This window comes from Rhinatrema bivittatum, chromosome 10, assembly GCF_901001135.1.
Source record: "Rhinatrema bivittatum chromosome 10, aRhiBiv1.1, whole genome shotgun sequence".
NCBI classification, from domain to species: Eukaryota; Metazoa; Chordata; class Amphibia; order Gymnophiona; family Rhinatrematidae; genus Rhinatrema; species Rhinatrema bivittatum.
The window spans coordinates 108,589,023-108,614,123 of NC_042624.1; the positions used below are offsets into that span (position 1 = coordinate 108,589,023).

A 25,101-nucleotide genomic window follows, 5' to 3' on the forward strand; every position below is an offset into this window, starting at 1 on the left:
CAGCAGGCTACAAACCAGGGAAGCTCAAGATTCAAATCCTACTGCCACTCCTTGTGCCCTTGAGTATGTCCATGGACCCGCCACTGCCCCAGGTGCAAGGAAACACGTGCGGTACCTGAATGTAATTTGAAGTGCTGAAAAGCAGAATATAAATCTAATTAATAACTGATCCATGGAGCAACCACAGCTTGAGAATTGCATGCCATTCTGGTCACCCCAGTTCAAAAAAGAGATCTAGTAGAAGCAGAGAAGTGCAAGCAAAATGATAAAGGGGATGCAATGGCTCCCCTATGAGGAAAGGTTAAACTGGTGAGGGCTCCTCGTCCTGGTGAAGAGATAGCTGCGAGGAGACAGAATCGAGATCTATAATATCATGAGTGCGGTGGAATGGGTACATAGGGAATGGTTGTTTCCAATAGTACTAGAACCAGAGGGCACATTTAAAATAAATTGGAGAACATTTTTTCGTTCAGTGCACAATTAAACTGCGGAATTTGTTGCCAGAGGTTGTGGTAAAAGCAGTTAGTGTAACTGGATTTAAAAAGAGTTTAGAAGAGTCTCTGGAGGAAAAGTCCATGAACCATTATTAGTCAGGTAGATTTAAGAAAGTCACTGCTTATCTCTGGTTATGAGAAAGAAGGATTTGGATCTATTCTTTGGATCCTGTATTTGTGATCTGGATTGACCCCTGTTGGAGACAGGATGCTGGCTTGGATGGAGTTTTGGTCTCACCCAGTATGATAGCTCTTATTTTCTTATCATTTTTGTCAAGGGATTTTCAGAGTATTAGGGAAATGTGTGTAGGGAAGTGCCCACATACACAGACAACTTTTGAGGGAAAAATATTTTGTCACCTAAATGGAGAATAAGGGGATGTTTGTATAAGTGGGAAAAAAAAAATCATTCTCTGCCCGAGGAATTCAAATCCTGTTGAGAACTATTCATTTGTGGCTGCACAGTTTTACTCAACCAGTGTAGTATGAGGGGGCTATCAAGGAAAATCCATTTACACCCCCAGCTTCACCTTTGGGTTACCATGAGAATAGCCATTCTGTTAACGGTTCTCTCCCTACCAAGGTCCCAATCAAGAGTGTAATGTTCAGATAACTTTAATCTGGCCTGAGGCAGGAAACAACAGAAACAGTGCTGACGGAAGCCAAGTCCATGGCAGCTTACTGACCCCGGGCTACCAACTGCCTCCTCGTTTGCCCATATTTCCCTCCCATCCTCTCTAACCTTAACTACTTCCAACTTGGGCTATTGGGTTTCAGGCGTGCTGTTAGGACTCTGTTTCTCTCTTGCTCAGTGACAATCAGGGCTGGTGCTTCCATTAAGCAGATTCCTAGAGCGCTACCCCATGGGAAGTGTGAAAATCGTGGGAGGAGGCCTGGAGCTACCAGCGGATCCCATCCCACCAGCAGCTGAACAGCACAGAAGCTGCTGCCGATAGGTACATCTTGGGGGTGGTTGGGGGGAAGGGATAATGGCTGTGTAGGGGGGCTTAATACCCTTGCGCTGGCCCTGATGACAATGACTGTCCCATAGAAGCTTGCCTCCTTCCACAACTGCTGAGAAAATCCGATCTAGGACGATGGCTGAAGAAAAGTACAATGCTGGCCATATAGTGAATTGCTCAATTGACGAGAGAACCATGGGAGATTGTTCAAAATGAGATTCCAGTGCACTCTGCCCCTAATTTTAGAAGAGGTGCAGCACGCTCCAGAATTTTGTCCTGAGAAAGCTTCCCTACACCAGAAAGGCCCGGGGATCTCTCTGTGAGGCAGAATCCCTGGCTGGAATAGGAATCCACAGAAGACAGCAACTTGTTCCAGAGTTATTTCACTTGAGTGAGGATTAAAATGAAAAGATGATTCATCATTAATAAATTAAAGTGCAGGTATTTATGCACTATTGGAAATATGCAACATCTGTATAGCCTTACTTTCCAAATCCAAATGGAATTTTTTTTGTACCTATAACTGAATATCCAGATTAATAGATTTATGCAACCATCCTGCTGTTGAAGAATAAAAGAGACTATGAATAGAATGTGGTTAGCTTTTTTTTTTTTTTCTGAAATCAAATAAGCCAAAATATTTTGTCTCTTCCTTCTGTTAGCTTTTGTGAGTGGTTTCTGGTGTTATGCAGACTGTTCGTTTATGTCCAGTCCACATCTACCCCTTGCTTTGTGAACAAAATAATTTCCATGGTCTCCTCCGGCAGCCCAGACATATCTCCAGTTTCCGAAATATTGACAGGTCCTCTGAGTCTGCCGCATCGATCAGACGTCTGGACTAGTATAAATCAAGGGACATTTGATACAGGTCATTAAAACATAAGGAAGGCAGCAAAGAAACAGCTCCGGTTGCTAATTTCGACAAGGGATGAATTATTCATCTGGTTCTTGCTGCTCCAGTCTGTCTGCTTGCTCTTTGCAAAGAAGCCGCTTCTGGAATTACTCCCTTCGCCTGGGATGGTTGCGTTATCACTGCTGTGCCCGGGGATGTTCAGTGCAACAGTCAAATGTGTCCTGGCGCTAACTCTTCTGCATGCCACCATCCGGATCAGCGGAAAGAAAGGTAGGAGAGCGGCCACCGCCGGGTCCCAGGTGCGTGTTGCATGGCAGACAGAGGGAGCCAGGGCTCTAAGCCTCTTCCAAACCCATCCCGGCCCTGAAATAGTTGCACATCCTCAGCTTATCTGGAATTGCAAATCTAAAGATGAGTTATCTCTGGTTATGAGAAAGAAGGATTTGGATCTGTATTTGTGATCTGGATTGACCACAGTTGGAGACAGGATGCTGGGTTGGATGGAGTTTTGCTCTCAATCATTTTTGTCAAGGGATTTGCAGAGTATTAGGAAAATGTGTGTAGGGAAGTGCCCAAAGGGGAGGGTCTGAGCTCTCCTCAGCTTTTGAGTGATCCTGAGAGCCCATCTAGCGCTGGAGATGAATGGCCTGCCACCATTCTAATGCGCATAAATGTGCATTAGGTGCACATTTATGCGTTTAAGGTAGGAAAGGCGGTCTTGATCGTTCGCGTTCAGACTTGTCTCAGTATCAGTGGAACCAGTGACGTGCCTGAGTTTGGCCTCAGAGGGACACGGGACTGAAGGGTTCATGATACTCTTTATTTTAAAAAAATGATTATTTAATTTGGGGTTAGAAAGCAAGTGGCGATTTTGAAATCTTTGAATCATTTACAGGATGCTTCTGAATTGCAGACTTTGTCAGTATTTGCTGAAATGTTGGATGCGCTGGAGGTAAAATTAGGAGTTGGATAATGTGGACGACCAAGGAGATCATTTTATTTATTTATTTATTTATTTGTTATTTTTATTATACCGAGTTTCATGATAGGAATCACATCAACCCGGTTTACAATTAACAATGTGAGTAAAGGCAGAGAGTAACAAAGTAAAGAACATTTCCCAATACAAGAACAAATATAGTATGAAACTTAACAAATATTATAACAATATTTTGGATGTGAGAAAGTTACAAAAAAACATGAAAAAAAACATGGAAAAATAATTTTGTCACCCCGCCTGCCCTGTTGCAGAGTTTGCAGTTTCTCTGTACCCCATGGACCTTGTAACTGCACGTCCTAGTGGTACAAAGGACGCCTGCAGATTTCTAGTCTTTGATTCGTTCCACTTTTTGTATTTCAGCAAGTCTTTCCCACAGCACTAGAATTGTTTGGCTGATTACCACAATTAGATGACAAGTGTTATGAAGAGCTCAGAAACTGGATGGAGCTCTGGGATGCTTTCCGGAACTGAAATGGAAAGCTCGAACCTAACCAGGGACTGGGAAAAGCCGAGGGCGGGGTGGACGGGAGGTTCGGTGGCTCAGGATAGCATAAGATTCCGTCTTTCATATTTCTCCCTGCCCTCGTGTGCAGGGCCTGGGACCAAGCAGCCAACGTGGGGCTACAGGACAGGGTGGGGCCCGGAACAGTCGCCTCTATTGCCCCCCTCAAGGAACACCCCCCCCCCCTAAATAGTAAGAAAACGCGGCTGAGTATGGGCTGTATAGGGATTTATCTGCAGGCGTTGTAGGTTGCTGGAAGCAGTGATTTCTCCCTCCCCATACTGCATGTCTGTGAAGCACATAGGGATCAGGGGACTCGGTTACTTCAGCAACATTTGTGAATATCAGTGTTCTAAAGTTGAAATAAACTATTTTGGGATATTAAAAGCATTTTCTGCCTTCTGTATCTGATTATTATTGCAACATTTGCCTATAATGGATCTTTAACTATGACTGCTGCTGATGCCCATGTGGTGCAGTCCTTCTTCACTTGTTTCATTGGCTATTCCTACATCTGACAGAAAGCACAAGCAGAGAAAGAAAGTTTGCTTACCTGTAACAGGGCTCTCTACAGACATAATGTGGGGGTGAGAAATTGTACATATGCCTCGGATGCAAAGAGCTCCTGTCTCTCAGAGAACGAGTCCGATCTCTGGAGGCTAGAGTGGCAGACCTGAGGCAGACTGAGCGGTATACAGATGAGACCTTCAGGGACATAGTAGCCAAGTCCCAACACTAGTCTGGCATCCCTGGTGCTGCCTTGGAGGAGGAAGGTCTCGTGAGTGGAGAGCATCAACCTGGTGCAGCAGGAAATGATCCTGTAGCAAGGACCTGCTCTCCAGGTGATGTGTTGTCCTCTAGCACTGAGGATGTGTCTCCCAGGGCTACTGCCCAGGAGGGAAGGGTTAGGTCGGCCATCATAGTTGGTGATTCGATTATTAGGAATGTAGATAGCTGGGTGGCTGGTGGGCGTGAGGATCGTCTGGTAACTTGCCTACCTGGTGCGAAGGTGGCGGACCTCACGCGTCACCTAGATAGGATTTTAGACAGTGCTGGGGAGGAGCCGGCTGTCATGGTACATGTGGGCACCAACGGCATAGGAAAATGTGGGAGGGAGGTTCTAGAAGCCAAATGTAGGCTCTTAGGTAGAAAGCTTAAATCCAGAACCTCCAGGGTAGCATTCTCTGAAATGCTCCCTGTTCCACGCGCAGGTCACCAGAGGCAGGCAGAGCTCCGGAGTCTCAATGTGTGGATGAGACGATGATGCAAGGAAGAGGGATTCAGTTTTGTTAGGAACTGGGGAACCTTTTGGAGAAGGGGGAGTCTCTTCCGAAGGGATGGGCTCCACCTTAACCAGAGTGGAACCAGGCTGCTGGCGCTAACCTTTAAAAAGGAGATAGCACAGCTTTTAATTTAAACTAAATCCAAGGGGAAAGCTGACGGTCGCTCAGCAGCACATGGTTCAGAGGGAGGTATCTTCGAAGGATACTAATGATGCATTAGAGTTAGGACATCCCAACAGAGAGGTTCCAATAATAAGAAAAGTAGTCCAAGTGCCTATAATTAAAACTCACCTGAGCTAAAAAGATTCCATTTTATTCCTATCAACTGAAAAGCAGAATGTTATTATAAACAAAAAACAGTGAATGATGACATAGACTTAATTGGCATCTCAGAGACATAGTGGAAAGAGGATAACCAATAGTGGCATACCAGGGTACAAATTATATCAAAATGACAGAATAGCACCCGGGAGGCGGTGTGGCACTTTATGTCCAGGATGGCATAGAGTCCAACAGGATAAAGATCCTGCATGAGACTAACAGGCCGATACAGAAAGAAACGCAGGAGAGCGGGCGAGTGCCTGCTCTCCCAGCACGCGCACAGGCCAGTGTATTAGGATACACGCGCGATACAGTAAATAAAAATATTCAAATTAGGGCCCGCGGTAAAAGGAGGCGGAAACCGGACGCCGGCAAAATTGAACATCCAATTTTCAACCCGCGAGCCGCGGGCTGATTTTAAATTTTTAAACTTAATATCGCCATGATATTAAGTTGGAGGGTGTACAGAAAAGCAGTTTTTACTGCTTTTCTTTACACTTTCCCGGTGCTGAGAGAAATTAACACTAATTTCTGAAAGTAAAATGTGCGGCTTGGCTGCATGGCCATCAACATGCATTTGCATGTTGCGGGTGCTATTAGTTTCGGGGGGGGTTGGACGCGCGATTTCGACGCGCTATTACCCCTTACTGAATAGGTGCTTTGCCTACTCACTCTCTCAGTTTCTCTACAGCTCAGCCACCTTGGGATCGCTGTTCCAGTACCTGAGGGTCTATAGCCCAGCCGGGCGCTTCCAGCTCACTACTGCCACCTCTGGTGGTTTACTATATTGTCTAATGAAAGAACTAGTGTGTGTCTGTCTCTACACTAAGCCTGACCGGTGGTCCCTCTCGGGATTTCCGCCGGGGGCATGGTCACCTGCCACTGGTCCAAGGATCCACCCACAACTATTCTAAATAACAACAGCTTGCTAATTACCAGCTTTATCAACAGAGCTTTCTGACAGATTGCCAACTCCCAGCCTTCACCATAGAACAGCTTTCTAACAGATTCACAACAGATTGCTAAACTCCTAGCAGACTTGACAACAGATTGCTAACTCCTAGCAGAGCATACACCAGTCTCACGTTTATTACTAGAAGTTCCTTCTTTTAGATCCACAAGACTTGATGAATCACATGATCGGTTGTTTATGGATCCAGGTACCTCACTAGAGAACACTTTTCCTGTTGAAGTTAAGAGGTAGACCTCTCTTCTAAAGTTTAGGAAATTGGTAAAAACCTTTTTATTTAACCAGGCATATGACCTAACATGATCGTATTCTTGTTTTTTTTATGAGGGGGCCATATGGTTTACTGCATGTGATATTTTTGTCAGTGTTTAGGGATGGGGCTGGCATTTGGATTAATTTGCAGTACAATTTTAATTAAAGAAATGGTGCCATATTTGGATTAATAAAGCAGGTAAATGGTAATCAAAGGTTTCCCTTTGAAATTGTTTTGTTTTTTTTAAATTCATTTTATGTTTTATGCTATTTTGTCATGTTATGCTTTATTTTTTTTATTGTGTGCCAATTGTCATGGATATATGTCTTATTTATTATGATTGTTTATTGTAAACCACCTAGCAATTAGATAGGTGTTATATCATTTTTCTAAATAAATACATTTACAAGGCTGGAAATGAGACAAGGAAAGGAAGATAAGGAAAAGGCAAAAGGGGACTGGGAGGAGAGAGTGAAAGTGAGGAAGGGGGAAGCTAGCAAAGAGGATGAAAGCAAAAGTGAGAAGGAAGGATGGAGGAGGGAGAGGAAAGAAAGGAAGAGGAAGAGAGAGTAATGGCAGGAAGGAAGTGGCCAGCAGCAGCAAACAGCACTGTTGCAAGAAGGAGAAGCTCTGGCCCTTCACAGAAGGGGGTGGGAAGAGCAACATATGCAGGCCTATGGGAGGCTAGAGAAGCTGTGGAGGGGAGAAGCACACGGTGAGTAGTCTTGGGGGAGCACCCTGGCTCTAGAGGGTGAGTAATGAAGCAGCTGACTGTATGACCTGCAACGCTTGGAGGCTGAAATACTGGAGCAAGCAGATGCAGATGCTGTAACCAAGAATATAACCGTATTCAGCACCGTGTCTACATATAGGGCCGAATTTAGGATGATGGTGCTCATAGGCAGAGGATTGGGGATGAAGGCTTTTGCCCCATAGAAATCAGAAAGCAGCAGGGGTAGTCCTAGTTTTTGGGTGCCTTCAGAATTTGGTAACCTAGGCCCGTGTCTATGTTGCTTATGCCTAAATCCGGCCATGACTTCATACTCTTGGTTTAATAAAGCAGTAATTTATATTGCTAAGAACTGTGGAGATTAATGATTATTTTAATTGTTTTTGCCTTCTGCAGGTGTTAAGTGTGGCGGAGTTCTCTCAGCACTATCAGGCAACTTCTCCAGCCCTAATTTCCCAGGCTTATACCCCTACAACACGGACTGCAGGTGGCTCCTAGTTGTTGCCGAGGGATCATCGGTGTTACTTACCTTCCACCACTTTGACCTGGAGTATCACGGCGCCTGCGACTTTGACTACATCAAAATCTACAACGGGGTTTCCGAGGATGAGGGAAATCTCCTGGGGAAATTTTGTGGCACAGCTTTACCCCCACAATTCACGTCCTCCTGGCACGTCATGGCCATTATCTTCCACTCAGATAGGCACGTGGCAAGCAAAGGCTTCTTCGCTGTATACCGAAAAGGTTAGGCATGCTCTGTGCTACAGGGATTCAAAGTCTTAGCAGTAGGGGTTATGTAAAGGGCTCTAGATCACATTCTCGACTTAGGGAAGTAACTGGTGGAACTGGTGCACTGTTAGGGATACCAACTAGGAGAGCTAAAGGGAGTATGAATGGTTTTCCTGAAGACCCATTGTTCTGGACTCTCTTTCAGAACTATTGTACCAACACTGCTTCATCTCAGGACAACGGGTTTTGGAACTAGGGGTGCAGGTTTCTGTTTCAGATGGCATTTTCCCATACCACCACTATAAAATCCGTCCCGTCTCAGGGCATGTGCTTACACTTTAAAGCCAAACATCTGATGCCTCATTCATTTGGAATTCTTTGTAGCGCATAATAACTTTATATGGACTAAGATGTTGCAGTACGAAAGCTTTCAAGAGCACACTGGTCCCGTCTTGCTTCAGATTTGACCTCAGTAGACTTTCAATCTAAAGTGATTAGCTTTGGAGTCCTCTTTGTCACTGACTCCAACAAAGGCTTAAAGATCTCCTGAGGATAAATGATGCTGAAACATAGCTCTCTTCATCCTTAGAAGGAAACGCTACATTACTAGTTGATAAAACATTAATAACAAAAGTTATTTTCTCTGTGGTTCAAGGCTTGGCGTGCATGACGAGGACATTCCCTTCTTGGTATAGCTCCAAGTTCCTGTTGAGCAGTCCAAGCAGAACCGACAGCCCACAGTGAATCCCCGATAGACTGACAAGAGAAAGTTAGAGGACACCTGGTAGTTAATCCTGAAGCACTGGGAAAATACTATTTTTATTAGAAAGGGATTTTATCTTTCCGGGCATACATAGGACTACACACCAGAGGGAACATGACCACTTACATCATTTTTTTTAGTCCTTTAAAGCAGGGATAATCCATCAGAACAACGATACTTAACATTTGATTTTTTAAAGAATGGCAGAAATAGCCATCGTTCATGAATGACTAGACTGGAAAGCTTGCATGGCTATGTGAACCTGTTGGAAGATGCAGCCATTATCCCTGTAAAATTTAATTCATCTACGGAAGGAAAAAGGATTTATTTCAAGTTACACGGTTCTGTCTCACGGGAGATGAATCCTTTATTCTTGGTGATTCTAGGCCAAAGTCAGAAAGGAGGAACAGACCACTCGTTAATAGCGAGCTTTCTTCAAAAATCGGATGAGGAAGCCAGGCAGGAGCACCTAACCTTCAGGCCAATGTAGTGAGGCGTGCCCAGCAGAAGGCACAGTTTTATCCTCAACTGTGCGTACACTTTTTTGTGTGCAAATGTTACTCCTGAAGCAGCAAGGAGTTCTGAGCACAAAAAAATGTGCGTGCAAAACTGTGCATCTTCCTTAACGCCTCGCATGGAAACTCCATGCTAATAAAGGCATTAACTCAGTGGAGTACTGAGGAAGGGCGGGGGCCAATGGCCCCCAGGTGCAGGAGGACGCTGATGGATGACATATGGAAGTCCATGTGGCCGCCGGTGGTCCCATCCCACCGGCGGCCAAGCAGAGGAGTGTGCTCTTCTCATCAGCTATGCTGGCCCCAAGGATTTAAAAACTCAGGGGGGTAGCACTTTCTCTATGCTGATTTTGCAATGCACGAGATTAGTATGGAGTCAGTGCTATCCCCCTGACGTTTTGATACCGCGGGGCCTGCACAGAGGAGGCAGCAATCAGCTCAGCTCCTCCCCAACAGGCACACTGCAGCAGTGACAGTGGCAGCAAGGAACTGACAGAAGCTCTGAGGCTGCCAGAAAAAGAAAGAGGGTGGGCCTGCCTTTAGTGTGTGCATGCCTGTGAATGAATGGAAGCCTGCCTGGGTGTGTGTGTGTGTGAGAGAGAGAGAGAGAGAGAGAGAGTGTGGATGCCTGCCTGGGGTCTATTTGTGGGTGTGAGCATGAATGGAAGCCTGCCTGGGGGTCTGTGTGTGTGTGAGAGAGAGAGAGAGAGTGTGTGGATGCCTGCCTGGGGTCTATTTGTGGGTGTGAGCATGAATGGAAGCCTGCCTAGGGGTCTGTGTGTGTGTGAGAGAGAGAGAGAGAATGTGGATGCCTGCCTGGGGTCTATTTGTGGGTGTGAGCATAAATGGAAGCCTGCCTAGGGGTCTGTGTGTATGTGTGTGTGTGTGTGTGTGTGTGTGTGTGTGTGTGTGTGTGTGTGTGTGAGAGAGAGAGAGAGAGAGAAAGAGAATGTGGATGCCTGCCTGGGGTCTATTTGTGGGTGTGAGCATGAATGGAAGCCTGCCTAGGGGTCTGTGTGTGTGTGAGAGAGAGCGAGAGAATGTGGATGCCTGCCTGGGGTCTATTTGTGGGTGTGAGCATAAATAGAAGCCTGCCTAGGGGTCTGTGTGTGTGTGTGTGAGAGAGAGAGAGAATGTGGATGCCTGCCTGGGGTCTATTTGTGGGTGTAAGCATGAATGGGAGCCTGCCTGGGGGTCTGTGTGTGTGTGTGTGTGTGTGTGTGTGTGAGAGAGAGAGAGAGAGAATATGGATGCCTGCCTGGGGTCTACTTGTGGGTGTGAGCATGAATGGAAGCCTGCCTAGGAGTCTGTGTGTGTGTGAGAGAGAGAGAGAGAATGTGGATGCCTGCCTGGGGTCTATTTGTGGGTGTGAGCATGAATGGAAGCTTGTTCTGGGTGTAGAGGAGCAGTGGGAGAATGAATGGGATTGAGTGTGTGTGTTTCTCCCTCTCACTGGCTCCCTCTCACACACACACATACAGCCTCACTGGCTCCCTCTCACACATACAGACACACACACCTTCACTCCCACTGGCTCCCACACATATACATACACACATGCACTCACTCTCACTGGCTCCCTCACACACACAGTCTCACTGGCTCCCCCCTAGCCTTCCTAGCTTCTTAATCCTCGACAATCTCAGGGTGACAGGAAATCAAGAGTTCCCAGGTACAGACAGTAGGGGCTTTTTTTTATCCTTATTATTTAATTATTGGGTGTTATTTGACGTGTCTTTTGTTTTGAAATATTTTATTGGTGTTTGGGAAATTAAAAAAAAATGTATATGACTTTAATTACTAGATATTCTATTTGTCAGTAGTTTTGAAATATGTATTATTTTACTAGTATGGTTTTATTATTATAATTAATGCTTTTATGTTTCTTGATTTTATTATTTGTTTTATGAGTAATGCTGATTCTTTTTTTTACATTGTTACACTGTAGACAGAAATAGTCTTCTTGGAGCTTTCCATCCCACTTTTTGCCTGCATATTGATGGTTTTAATTTGTGGTGCTTTATTCTGTAATTGGTGAGGGTCTGCCTCTGTTCTGCACTTTTGCTTGATGTACATTTAAGCATGTCCCACTGATCTTATTTGTTCTTACTAAGAACTTATTTATGAAATTTTAGTTCTGAACTGAATTTTATCTGATTTTTATTTCGTTTTATTATTTTAGTTCATATCTTGCTTGTTTGTATGATTAGATATATTATATTTACTTTTTTTTTTACTTTTGGTGCATATTGACTGTTATTTTAATAATGCGTTTTATTGTGTATGTTCATCTTGTGAGCTGCTGCAGGCTTTAGTAGCAGTGGCACATAAATGCAAATAAATAACTAAATGTAACCAAGGTGATAGATTCTGCTAGTACGAGGTGTGGGCCGGATTTTAAAAGGGTTATGCATGCCGGGACTATTTTTAAAAGGCCAGGCGACGCGCGTAAAGCCCCGGGACGCGTGTATGTCCTGGGGCTTGCAAAAAGGGGCAGGGAAGGGGCAGGGGAGGGGCGGGGTCAGGCTCCCGGCACAGCGGCCATATTTGCTGCTGTGCCAGGGATTGCACGCCGACAGTCGGCGCAACTTACTTCAGCCCCAGGGCTGAAGTAAGTTTTGAAACAAAAAGAAAACATCAAAAAAGGTAGGGGGGAAAGGGTGGGGGAGGTAGGGGAAGGGAAGGTGGGGTGGGGGGTAAGGGAACGGGGGAAGGCTGTACGGCTAGGCGCGGGCTCGGCATGCGCAAGGTGCACAATTGTGCACCCCCTTGTGCGCGCCGACCCTGGATTTTATAACACGCGTGCGCCTCGCAGCCAACGGGACGTTCTGTTTCGCGCGTCCAAGCGCACCTGCAGAGGCAGAGGCCGGCTCCGATTCCGCTTAGCACGGGACAGTGGCCATTTTGGATTCAGAGCCAGCTGCACCGCCGCTCTCAGGAGAGGGTTCGGAAGATGGTTCTGCACTTTTACCGCCGGTTTTAACACCCGTTCCGCCTCTGGGGACCTGCTTTGCCCCCCCTGGGCCCGCCTCCGTTTTCCACAGACTTTGTGCTCCACATGCACAATGCATATCTGGCCAGAATGTCCCAGCCCCCAGATTCCGCAACAGGGCCGCCGCTTCCCAAAATATTCAGGGCAGCTGATCCTCCTCCTGTGGGAGTCCCCCAGAGAGTAGAGTTCCCAGTTGGGGGGGCACCGGGGGCCCCTCAGGGGCCCTCCCGGGTGCATCTGGCTCTCCCCTCTACGGGAGGGGTAGACTTGGTGCCAGACCCTGCATTGAATGATCAGAAAGACGAGTTGGTCACCCTTATCCCACATATCCTACAAGAACTGGACATTGAGGCCCCCAAGGATCCGCCTGGCCCCACTACTTCGGGGAAGAAGGGAGACCCAGTGCTGGCGGGTCTCCACCCTCCGACCAGGGCTTTTCCTACCCATCCTACCTTCCTTCAGTTGTTGGCTAGGGAATGAGATTCGCCCGAAGCCTCACTGAAGGTCAGCAGGGCAATGGACAAACTATACCCTCTCCCTGAGGACTTCATAGAACTACTTAAGGTCCCAAAGGTCGACTCCGCAGTTTCGGCTGTCACGAAGCGTACGACCATTCCGGTGACGGGAGACACGGCTCTGCGAGATCTGCAGGACAGGAAGCTAGAAGTCTATCTCAAAAGGGTGTTTGAGGTTTCCGCGCTGGGAGTCCGGGCGACCATCTGTAGCTCACTTGTGCAAATTGCGGGACTTCGCTGGGTACAGCAGCTCCTTACCTCACAGGAGCTACCGCTGGAGGAAGCAAGACAGGCAGACTGTCTGTAGACCGTAATAGCCTATGGATCAGATGCCCTGTATGACCTCCTCAGAGTTCTAGCCAGATCAATGGTCTCGGCAGTCTCAGCCCGCCGTCTCCTCTGGCTCCGAAACTGGTCGGCAGATTCCTCATCCAAGATGCAGTTGGGATCTCTTCTGTTTAAAGGGAAAGTCCTTTTTGGTGATGATTTGGACCAGATTATCAAGTCCCTCAGAGAGAATACAGTACATCGACATCCAGAAGATCGGCCTCGAGATCGTTCAGTGACTCCAGAAGCCGGTTCCGTGGTCAACACTGTTTCCGCACCACTAGACAGACGATGCCTCGGACGCCCTCTTCCCAATCTCAGTCTTGGTCCCGTTCCTTTCGAGGCCGAGACCGGCAAGGGATGGGGTGGCTCAAGGGGCTCCCTCCAAGTCCTCGCAATGATGCCAGACTGACCCACTCCCCGACCCCCAGGATCGGGGGACGGATTTCTCTTTTCTAGGAGTAGGGGTTCCGGATTATGTCGGATCAGTGGGTCCTAGACATTCTAAGACACGGCTACGCATTGGATTTTGCTCGACCCCCAAGAGACAGATTTCTCTTCTCTCCCTGCGGACCACCCCAAAAGCAGCTCATTATACGACAGAATCTCAACAGACTTCTAGCTCTCGGAGCAATCCTTCCAGTACCGCCCATGGAAGTGGGCTCAGGCCATTATTCGGTCTACTTTGTGGACCCCAAAAAGGAGGGATCCTTCCACCCAATCTTGGACCTCAAGGTGGTCAACAAGTCACTCAAGGTCCCTTATTTCAGGATGGAGACTTTATGCTTGGTGATCGCTGCAGTGCATCAGAGAGAATTCCTTGCCTCCCTGGATCTGACGGAGGCTTATCTTCACATTCCCATCTCAGAGTGCACCAGCGTTTCCTCCGCTTCAAGATTCTAGGTCAGCATTTTCAGTTTCAAGCTCTACCTTTTGGCTTGGCTACCGCCTCCCGTACATTCACGAAAGTAATGGTGGTGGTGGCGGCAGCTCTCCAACGAGAGGGAATTCTGGTTCACCCATATCTGGATGACTGGCTCATCCGAGCAAAGACCTTGAATCAGGGTCACAGGGCGGTTGACAGAGTTGTACATCTCCTACAATACCTCGGTTGGGTTGTCAACTTCGCCAAGAGCAGTCTTATTCCGTCACAGTCTCTGGATTTCCTGGGAGCGCGGTTCGATACGGCGATGGGCAAAGTCTTCCTGCAACCAGATCGGGCCCAGTCGCTCTTGGTGCAGGCTCAGCGCTTCTCTTACCTCTCCTCTCCCACAGCCTGGGATTATCTACAGGTTCTGGGATCCATGACATCCACTATCGATCTAGTACCCTGGGCATTTGCGCATATTCGTCCACTGCAGAGAGCGTTACTCTTTCGGTGTCGCAGGAGTATCAGACCATCCTCCCACTCCCCCAGCAGGCCAGAGACAGCCTGCTTTGGTGGCTCGACCCACTCCACTTGGCTCAGGGAATGCCCTTGGAAATTCCAGACTGGGTGGTAGTCACCACGGATGTCAGTCTATCCAACTGGGGGGGCAGTGTGCCAGAAGAGTTCAGTTCAGGGGCAGTGGACAAAGTCTCAAGCCGCTTGGCCGATCAATCACTTGGAAACAAGAGCAGTCCGTCTGGCACTGAGAAACTTCCTTCCCCTCGTTCATCATCGGGTGGTCAGGATTCTCTCGGACAATGCGACCACTGTAGCGTATATCAACCACCAGGGGGGCACGAGAAGTTGTCATGTCTCGTTGGAAACGGACAAGTTGATGGCATGGGCGGAGGTCCATTTCTTTCGACTGGCGACCTCCCACATTGCGAGAGTAGACAACATTCAGGCAGACTTCTTAAGTCGACAACGTTTAGATCCTGGGGAGTGGGAACTCTCTGAGGAGGCGATGCACCTTCTCAATCATCATTGGGGGACCCCTCGTCTGGATCTCATGGCCACCTTACACAATACAAAGGCACCGCGGTTCTTCAGTCACAGAAGGGAGCACAGCGCAGAGGGCGTGGATGCGCTAGTCCTCCCATGGCCACGTCACCTCCTCCTCTACGTGTTCCCACCTTGGCCCCTAGTGGGAAAGGTCCTCCGGAGAATAGAGACCTACCAAGGTCCGGTGATTCTGGTGGCACCGGAATGGCACCGACGCCCTTGGTTCGCGAACTTGATCAACTTCGCGGTGCATGGTCCTCTCCGTCTGGGACACCTGTCGCGCCTACTTCATCAAGGTCCAGTATTTTTCAACTAGGCAGATCGCTTTTGTCTTGTGGCCTGGCTTTTGAGAGGCATAGACTGAGACACCATGGATACCCGGAGGCCGTCGTTTCGACTCTTCTCAAGGCTAGGAAGACTTCAACATCCATCGCTTATATACGAGTTTGCAAGGTCTTCGAAACCTGGTGCACTTCCCAGGCAGCACGACCATGGACGGCTTCAGTGCCTCAGATCCTCGCATTCCTCCAGGCAGGTCTGGAGAAGGGCCTCGCTTACAACTCTCTGAGGGTCCAGGTTTCTGCCCTTGGATCCCTGGTTCATCTCCAGGAGGGACTCCCGCTTTCCTCTCACCCGGATATCGTCCGGTTCCTCAAGGGAGTGAAACACCTGAGGCCCCCGGTTCAGGCTCCTTGTCCTTCCTGGAACCTCAACTTAGTCCTCCGGATTTTGGGTGGCCCTCCCTTCGAGCCTTTGCGCGCTGCTACGCTCAAGGACCTCACCCTAAAGACTGTTTTGCTCGGGGCCATTTGTTCTGCCCGCTGGGTTTCCAAACTCCAGGCACTGTCCTGCAGAGAGCCTTACCTCCGTTTCACAGACTCTGGTGACTCCTTGCGCACAGTGCCCTCGTTCCTGCTCAAGGTGGTTTCTGCATTTCATCTGAATCAGACTGTGGAACTCCCATCTTTCTCCGCCGACGATCCACGAGATCTCCGTAAACTTGATGTCAAGCGCATCCTGATTCGTTACCTGGAGGTCACTAATGATTTTCGTCTGTCGTACCATTTGTTTGTCCTTTGGTTTGGCCCAAAGAAAGGATCCAAGGCTACGAAGACAACGATCGCTCGCTGGCTTAAAGAGGCCATTGTGACAGCATATATAGGTGCGGGTCGACAGCCCCTCTTGGGCAACAGGGCGCATTCTCTTCAGTCTCAGGCTGCATCCTGGGCGGAGAACCAGTCCGTCTCATCTCAGGAGATCTGTTGTGCGGCGACCTGGAAATTGTTGCATACCTTTGCTAGGCACTACAGTTTGCATCTCCAGTCTCTGACTTTCGGCTACTTTGGCGCTGACATCATTCGAGCAGGGCTATCAAGGGCCCAGCCTACGTAGGGAAGCTTTGGTACATCCCACCGTCTGCACTAATCCTGGTACGTACAGGGAAAAGAAAATTATTCCTTACTTGCTAATTTTCGTTCCTGTAGTCCCATGGATCAGTCAGACGCCCTCCTTAAGGATTCTGGGGATTTTTTTTGGGGTCTACTGCTCAACTTTCCTCTCTATTATGGGGTTGTTTCAATAGTTCTTTTTGCAAGTTTGCTATGTGGCACCAGTTGGTGTTTTTGTTACATACGCACTATTTTTCGTAGTTACACGTGTTTGGTTTTCTTGATCCATCCGCTTCTGTGTCTTCTGCTCTGATATTCTCTATACTGAAGAGTGTTAGAGGGTGCACTGGTTTATAAGGCAGCACCCTCCAAAGCTTTGTGTGACTCCATCTGCTGGACGGGGGACATAACCCACCGTCTGGACTGATCCATGGTACTCCAGGAACGAAAATTAGCAGGTAAGGAATAATTTTCTTATATTACTTGTTAAATATTTGCAAATTAGGCTGCCATAGGGAACAGGCTTAGCCCCCTTTTTGCAGTCAAAAGGGATGGAGGAACAAAATATGTAAACCATGCCTATGGTGCTCGGCGACTTCAGTTCTTTCAACCAAAAAAATATTTACAGCTGCTTAAGAATTGCTGTTGTAGGAGGCATTTAGGAGAAAGAAGATGAATATTTATCATTCTGAACTCCATGTGTATAAAACACAGCATATCTTAGCTTTCCAAGCAGGAATACATTTCGAAGTTGAATGCTGTGTTTCTGCCGAGGAGCAGATGTTCACCACTGTCGGGACAGCAAACATTCGAACCTGAAATGTCTTATATTTCTAGCTCTCTTTCCTGCATGTTTCACGCTGTATGTTGTGGATGCGTTCTTTTGCAGATGTGTGCGGAGGAGTGCTCACAGGCCTCTCTGGAGTGATTACAAGCCCCGATTACCCTGAAAACTACCCTAACAACGCCGACTGCCGCTGGATTATTAGGGTGGCCTCTCCTTCCGTGGTCAAACTGGTTTTCACCGACTTTCAGATGGAGAACAATGAAGAATGTAATTTTGATTACGTAGCCATCTTTGATGGCTCTGGTGTGAATGACAGACATATCAGTCACTACTGCGGCAGTTCCAAACCCCCGGACGTTGTTTCTGCTACCAATGAGCTGCTACTGGTATTCAAGTCAGACTTCAACATAGGCGGCAGGGGCTTTAAAGCTTATTTCTACTCAGGTATGAAAAGGTTTGCATTCCGATTTTCCAAGTAAAATTCACAGCGCTATGAGTATTTGGAAGTGCACAGCCAGCAAAATGGTTCCTTCTGCTGCCAAGCAGAAGACCATTGTTTGATTCATAGAAACACAGGATATGACAGCAAGATAAGGAGCGTAAAGCTCATAGTCTGCCTAATTTGCTTCCTACACAAAGCTATATCCAGTCCTCAAGGTCTGGTTTTCAGGATTTCTTCAATGAACATGCATAGAATATATTTCCATGCATTCACCCATTGTATGCAAATGTATGTCGTGCATATTCATTGTGGAAATTCTGAAAATCAGACTGGTTTCTGATCTTTAAGGACCAGATTCGGGAACCCTTGCCTTAGATACCAGTTAATCTCTGACTTTCCCGGCAGAAAGGTCCTGGGAATATCCCAAGAATTGCTAGAGTCATAATAGAGTTTTAATAGCGGTTCAGTAGATGAATATGCTGGAGACTCCAGTACATAGGATAAAATTAGATTTGCCAATAAAATGTAGAACTGCTGGGACAAAACTAGCGGAGTCTCCAACCAATTTCAGAAGCAGAAGACGCAATGCCCTGAGCAAATATTCTGCTTTAAATAGATGCTGTATTCTCTTTGCCAGTAAATGAATTAAAATGGAAAGTATGTTACTGAATATTTGTACACATGCGTTCTTCAAACTAGGTGAATGCCAGGAGGTGTACACTGCTGTCAAGGGAAATTTCTCCAGTCCTCAGTATCCAAACACTTACCCCAATAACATCAATTGCCACTGGACTGTGGAGCTTCCTGTGGGATTTCGGATCCAAATGGTCTTCCTAGATCTGGATTTGGAAGACAGGAGTAGCCTGACAAACGCATGTGATTATGACCATGTCTCGCTCTACGATGGAGGCCAGGAGAATGCGCCTTTACTGGGACGCTGGTGCGGCAGAGAGGACCTTCCCCCCATCACATCCAGGGGAAACAAGCTGTTGCTGGTCCTGAGTGCAGACAGGAACACAGCCAGCAAGGGCTTCTCGGTGGCATACATTGGAGGTGAGCCAGGTTACAGTCGTTCTCAGCTTCATTTTACTCTTTCGCCTTTGCTTTCCTATCCGCACGATTTACTTTTAACATTGCCTCTAAGGATTCGAAATGTAAAAGGTGCTCATAATTTGAGGAGGGTTTGGGCCTATCTTTTTTTTTTTTTTGGGGGGGGGGACCTGCCGGGTTCTTTCTTGTTTGGACTTTAAGGTCGGCCTGAACCAGCTTCTGCGGTTTCCATTCGCATATCCCCGGGATTCTCCCCACATTTTTATCCTGCCCTCCTGTCCAGCCCACGTTGCAGCAGCCGTCCTTGGCCAGGATGGGGGAGGGGGTGCGCAGCCCATGACTGCCTCTGGAACTGAGTGCCCTTGCACCTGGAACCTGGGCCACTTGATGGACTCTCTCTCCTTGCTCCTGAGCCAGCTCTGGGAGCAGAAGCTTAGGCCAGGCGCATGGCTGCAGAGTCATCAGGGCGGCCCTACAAGACGTTTGATGTCTCTCACCTCATGAGGATGATTGCCTTTGAGAGTTAATCAGGTGATTTAATCCATTGTTCCTCTTTCAAAGGGAGACACCCTCGCATGTGGTCCTCATCTTCTACTTCTTTTTTTTAAATCAACTGACAAACTGCTCCAAAGTCACAGAATAGTTACTGAAAAAGTTCTCTTCCTTCTGTGCTCTAAGCGAATCTCGCCCTTCCCCAGAAGACATAATAGTTCCCTCTGGAAAGATCCCAAACAGATGAAGATGATGACTGGCGGGTCACTTGGCGTCCCCCTCTCTAGTGGTTGGAGAAAGCTGCTGGTAATGAGACCCAATAGTGGGGTCCTGCGTTAGTCCCAGCACATCCTGAGCTGCACCAGGAAACTTCCATCAGAGGGGACAAGGCTCTCCTCGTTCATTTATGTATTTATTTATTTAAACGTGCTTATTTTCCCCCGATAGCAGACCAGCCGTGCTAGGTGGATAACAATAAATATACTGAGCCTCTTCTCCTTCTCTTCCCACAGTGGTTCCGATGAACGTGAGTTGCACACGGACGGACTTTCACATCCAGATCCCAGTATCCGCCCTCCACCAGCTGCAGAGGCACAACATATACCTGGGGAACCCCAGCTGCGCTGCGCAGCTGGCCGGGCTGAACTACAAAATCTATGCAAGGTTCGATACCTGCGGTATGGAACCCCAGGTAACCGGTCAGCGTAATGAGGTCTTACTCCAGAAATGCAATGTGCATGTTCATAGAGTCGCACCGGCATTTATATGGTGCCTTGAAGTAGGGCCGTACAGCAATCAATTGCAGAAAATGCCGTCTTTGGGTTAGCAGGCGCGCACCTCCCACGTAACACTAACACCCAGCTGCTCCCTGCAATCTGGCACTGGCGATGGATGGCAGAGAGCCAGGCTCATGGAGATGCAAGCTCAGCAAGGGCCCGTTAGGTTCTCAGGGAGGGGTCATTAGAGGTCTCCAAGTCATCAGGAGAAGGCTGAGCCACTCCTGGTTTCCCCCCAGTTGTACTTCTCGAGGGAAGCTGTAATTGTAAATCCATGGATGCCAGGGTACAAAATCAAGACTGGCTCTTTGCAACGTTTAAGTTGTGGGCAGAAAAAGACGCTTTGGCCCACCCAGTCTATGAACAGCGTCACCACAGACCCCCTACGTGAAGTCCTCTTGTTTCCCTCCTGTGTTTACTTGTAGCCAGTAATGTGCGTAACATCCATACCACTGCTCACCAGCTCTTAGATATATTATCCTCCGGATGCCAAAGCTTATTAAGAAGGTGAGCATACACGTCCTTAAATATCCCAAAATTAGCGTACCCAGGGCTCAAGCAAGAAGCTGAAACGCATCACTATGTGATTTTAATCCTGGACCCCTTGCAGTGTGTCCCTTCATGTAAACATTGTATTTAGCTGCTTCAGGCCGGAGGGATACAAACATCAGAACAGAATCATTTTTAAGTCGCTGCATGACAGGAATACTTTCTTCCATCTATCCTTTCGCTCAGCAGTTTCAGGAAACCCATTTCACTGTCTTTTTTTTTTCCCTTTTACATCTTTTTTCTTCTCTTGCTTATTCACCAGGATGACTGTCTGGGCAGTAGAGGTCCGCCTTGCTGGTCAAGGATGGCAGAGGGACATCTCCTCTCAGATGAAAGCGATAATGTACCTGTCTGTCTGTCTTGCAGAAAAGGAATAACACGACGGTAATTGTCAGCATCCTGTATATTGATTTTTCGGCGGAAGGCCGGCAGGATATTCACGAGTATGAAGTACAGTGCGAACCCAAAAAGAAAGAAGCAGCTGTCAACATCCTCTCAAGCGCCCATCCCGCCCGGCTGAACCGGGCTGCGGAGAACCTGGTGGAACCCCAGCACCAAGATGCAGAATCAAGGGAGGGCGCGGAGGGTGACCAGGGACAGGACAGCAGCGACCTGGTGTTTATTAGCATCTGCATCCTGGCCGGCATACTCATGCTGATCGCGGTGGTCGGGCTGGTACTACTCTAGCCGCCGGTGGATATTTTTGGACAATGAAGAGTCTGAGGCTTATAGGGCAGGGAGCAAGGAGAGTGCTGGGGTCAGGGAGAGACGAAGGGGAAGTGAGGGGGGACGACAGGTGATGGTGATGGGTGGGAGAAAAAGAAAGTGTGGATTACTTGGGGGAGGGGGCGGTGGAAGAGAGAAAGCTGATACATAATTATTCCATTCCTTCCCCCTCCTACCCCCGCCCTCTGCTAATCAATAGCAATCTCAGGGTGACCACAACTCAAAAGCTCTCAGGTATGCAAATCTCTCATTGTGGATGTCCTGAAAGCCTGACGGGACTAGGTGTGTCCCCAGGACTGGGTTAGGAAGCACCGCTCTGTTCCATCAACCAACCGGATTCCCCTCCCACTGCTGAGCATTTTTTAAGGACTAAACTCTGACCCTGAAATTCAAGAATCTGCGCCTCTTCCCGGGTTCCACCCCAGCTTGAACTCTCACCTTTACCTGACTGCATCTCTCCCCAGTCCATCGCTGGATCTCCTCAGTACTGTGATTTTGAATATTGTATACCTGTTGCACGCTGCGCCCTGGTTAGGGCAGCAGATTAAAAAAAAACCTGAAATGCATTTATGCCTGCATTATATGGTACGCAGTAAGGAGTGAACTTTCAAAAGCTTAGTCAGGATTTAAACACATAAAATACGGAGTTACAGCCCTAGGCACTCAGTGTGGATTTAGAGTTTCCTAAAAGTATGTGTGAAATTTCAGGACAGGCATAAATTTACCTGCACAAAAGAAAAGCCTCCCACATGCCACTTCCAGGCTGTGTTGAGGATGTAAGGGCGTAACCTGAATCTTTAGGAAGCTGTGCATGGAAACAGCACACCATGCACATGAATAGCTTTGCGCCCAGTGTAGCAATAGGTAAAGTTACGGGCAAATATTTAGTCTCATAGTAACCCAGTCTGCAACGTCATCTTGAGTTTTTATCTTATATTTGAAAATCTGGCGGCTTTTGTGTGCGCACTACTGAAAACGTATCCTTGAGAGCCCGCGAGCGTACAATAATGAGTTCAGAAGCCTAAAACCCGACAGTGGGGGAACTTTTTCTCAATATGGAGCGTCCAGTAAGAGGTCAGTCTGAATCGGGGCTCCCCAAACCTGTCCTGGGGTTTCAGGATACCCACGATGAATATGCAGGAGAAAAATCTACGTGCACTGAGTCTCCACGATATGCAAGTTTATCTCCTGCATATGCGTTGTGGATATTGTGAAAACCCGACAGGCTGTGAAGAGGTTTCGGAAGCCCTGGTCTGAATGAGAGTGTGAGAAAACTACATCCAGAGAAACTTGTCGAGGTCTCTGCAGAAAGAGATGGGGCTGGGAAGTCTTTATACAGCATCTCATCTCAGCACTATCAGCCTGGGCTGATATGAACCGTGCCAGTTGCTTATTATGCGGACATTACTCATAAAATTTCACTTCCCTCATTGCTCTCTGGGAAGTGTTTCATCAGCGCCGTTAGTGGTTTCCTCTGATTTTTATCCTGTTCATTATATCAAAGTCAGTTTTCTACTGGTTTTTTGTTCTAACATTGAAATTCCCAGGCAAAATAAAAGAACTTTAAATTGAGCATTTGCCTGTGTATTTTTAGTCATTATGTAATTTGTTTTATCTGTTATTTATGTTGAATTTGTATATATGTACAATTGTAATCTGCTCAGCTATTTGGATCCGCGGCATATACATTTTGTAAATAAATAAATAAAAACTGACAACAAAGCTTCCTATGCCTGCTCTTATTTAGATTTTACCATTACAAGTAGGTTGTAGGGGGGTTTTTTGGACCACGGGAAGGTCTGTTCTTGCCCTATGAAACAAAATCCATTTGTTGTGAATCAGTGCTTCTTGGTGGAGGTGGAGACCTGTGACAAAATGTTAAGTTCTATTACAGAAACATTTGCAGGATGGAAAATATGATGTAACTAGGGTAAGCAAATCTCTTATTTGTTGCACAGAAAGGTGGCTTTGAATTAGTGCAAGTTTGAAACAGGAGAGCAGACACCTCTGTTGTCAAGGCTTCAAACCACATCACTGCCGCAGTCATTCCCTTCTCCTAAATGTTCAGATTCACAAGCAGAGGAAGGTGTGACAGATATGCCACACAAAACTGGGTCTGAAGAAGGAACGGCGATGCCGGGGGAAACTCTTGTAACGCTACATCCTTGCACTATTCTCCTGCTGGCTCAATAGAAAGCATTAAGCAATAGCAAAGGAGCTTGGGTAACTACAGTGCCAATGGGTGGTAGAGCTGTCCCTTGAAGTAAACGCAAACACAAACTATTAAACAATCTAATAAAATAAAGAAAAAACTGTTTCATTTGATTTTTTAATAGGGTTTGAGGTTTTTTTAGGTTTGTTATAAGGGAAAGCCACACCCTGGATTGCACCTGTATTTACCCAGGCTCCTTTGTACTGCTTAATCTACGAAAAGGTGTGGAGTTTGTGCTTTCCAACCGGCGGTACCACAACCTACAGAGAACCCAATTTCCTCCAGGCCCAGCAGGGCTGCCAGAACCCTGCATTAGGCAATCCGGAGGCTGCTGAAGGTGAGGGTCTCTTTGTTGCAAGGGGTAGAAGAGGAATTAACAGTCAAGGCAGTGCACAAAACTGGCCACGGTAAACAAATCACACAGCATAGAAGAAAACATCACATAAGAACAGCTCACGATAAAACACATGAACTTCTACAGTAGCAGGCTCGTTTTAAAACCAGCGCGCTCACACATGCGCGTACAGGCGCATGAGCGGACATGTGCTAGAGTTTCAGAACATGATTTAAAATACGCTTAGCATGAGTAGTAGAGCCAGATAAATTTGTGTCTATTTTCTTTTCAGGAACTTAGGGAGGATTGGGAATTATTTCCTCATAGTTTTTATGGATATTTACAGGTGCGCTAGGTTATGCCCTTCCAACCTTGCCTTTTTAGCATTTACAGATGCAGAGGACTCTGCCCGTGATACTATTCCCAAACTTGCCGTATGGCACACTTCGATTCACGACAATTTAAGTTCACCACAACTTGACAAATTGGCTATTGCTGGGAGTGCGGATCTAGGTGAGCCTTCAATATCATCAAAGCACATAAAGTGGTTTATCGCACTCTTTTTTCTGCGTCTATGAGAGAAATGCAATTCAAACTCATTCACCGTGTGTATATCACCAGAGAGAAGGGGGTTAAATGAAGTTATGGGATTCTGATTTGTGTCTTAAATGTAATACATCGGTGGGAAACCTTTGTTAAATGTTTGTTGCAGGCCATAAATTGGGATCTTACTGGCGACAAATCTTTTCCAGAAAAGGAAAGATTTTGAAATGTACTGTGTAGAGTGGTCCTTATGTTTTGCTGCTTTTGCATCTCTTTCCGTCTTCTTGCATACGTTCTTCTGGGGATCAGAAATTTTTTTGCATGCCTTTATTACTTGCTAAGAAGATGATCCTTTTAAACTGGAAAGGGGGCGAGCTGCCCACTTTCCAACAATGGAAGATGGAACTGTAAAACTTAGCTACACTGGAGCTATCGAGAAAAGAGGATCTTCTCAAAAATCAGAAAACAAGACTCTTAATTATCATTATTTTCGCTGGAGGAGACTCAAAAAGTCCTTGTATGTTTTTTATCTGATAAAACCAATTAGTTGTATCTTATTTTTCTTTCATGTATAATGTTCACAAAGTGTGGGAACCTTATTGGTGTGAATGTGGTGTGTGTTGGGGGGGGGGGGGATTTTATACCCTTGGAAAACAAAATGGG

The 25,101-nt window shown here is 46.9% G+C and overlaps 1 protein-coding gene across 1 annotated transcript; it reads left to right on the forward strand.

The window, feature by feature from the left end:
* The first annotated feature begins 7,055 nt into the window (after positions 1-7,055).
* Positions 7,056-23,022, forward strand: CDCP2 (CUB domain containing protein 2). Its single transcript, XM_029617659.1, has 6 exons — positions 7,056-7,155; positions 7,765-8,112; positions 17,417-17,758; positions 18,456-18,809; positions 19,811-19,989; positions 20,990-23,022. The coding sequence occupies exons 1-6, from the start codon at positions 7,056-7,058 to the stop codon at positions 21,308-21,310; spliced, it is 1,644 nt and encodes a 547-aa protein (XP_029473519.1). The 3' UTR covers positions 21,311-23,022.
* The last annotated feature ends 2,079 nt before the right edge of the window (positions 23,023-25,101 follow it).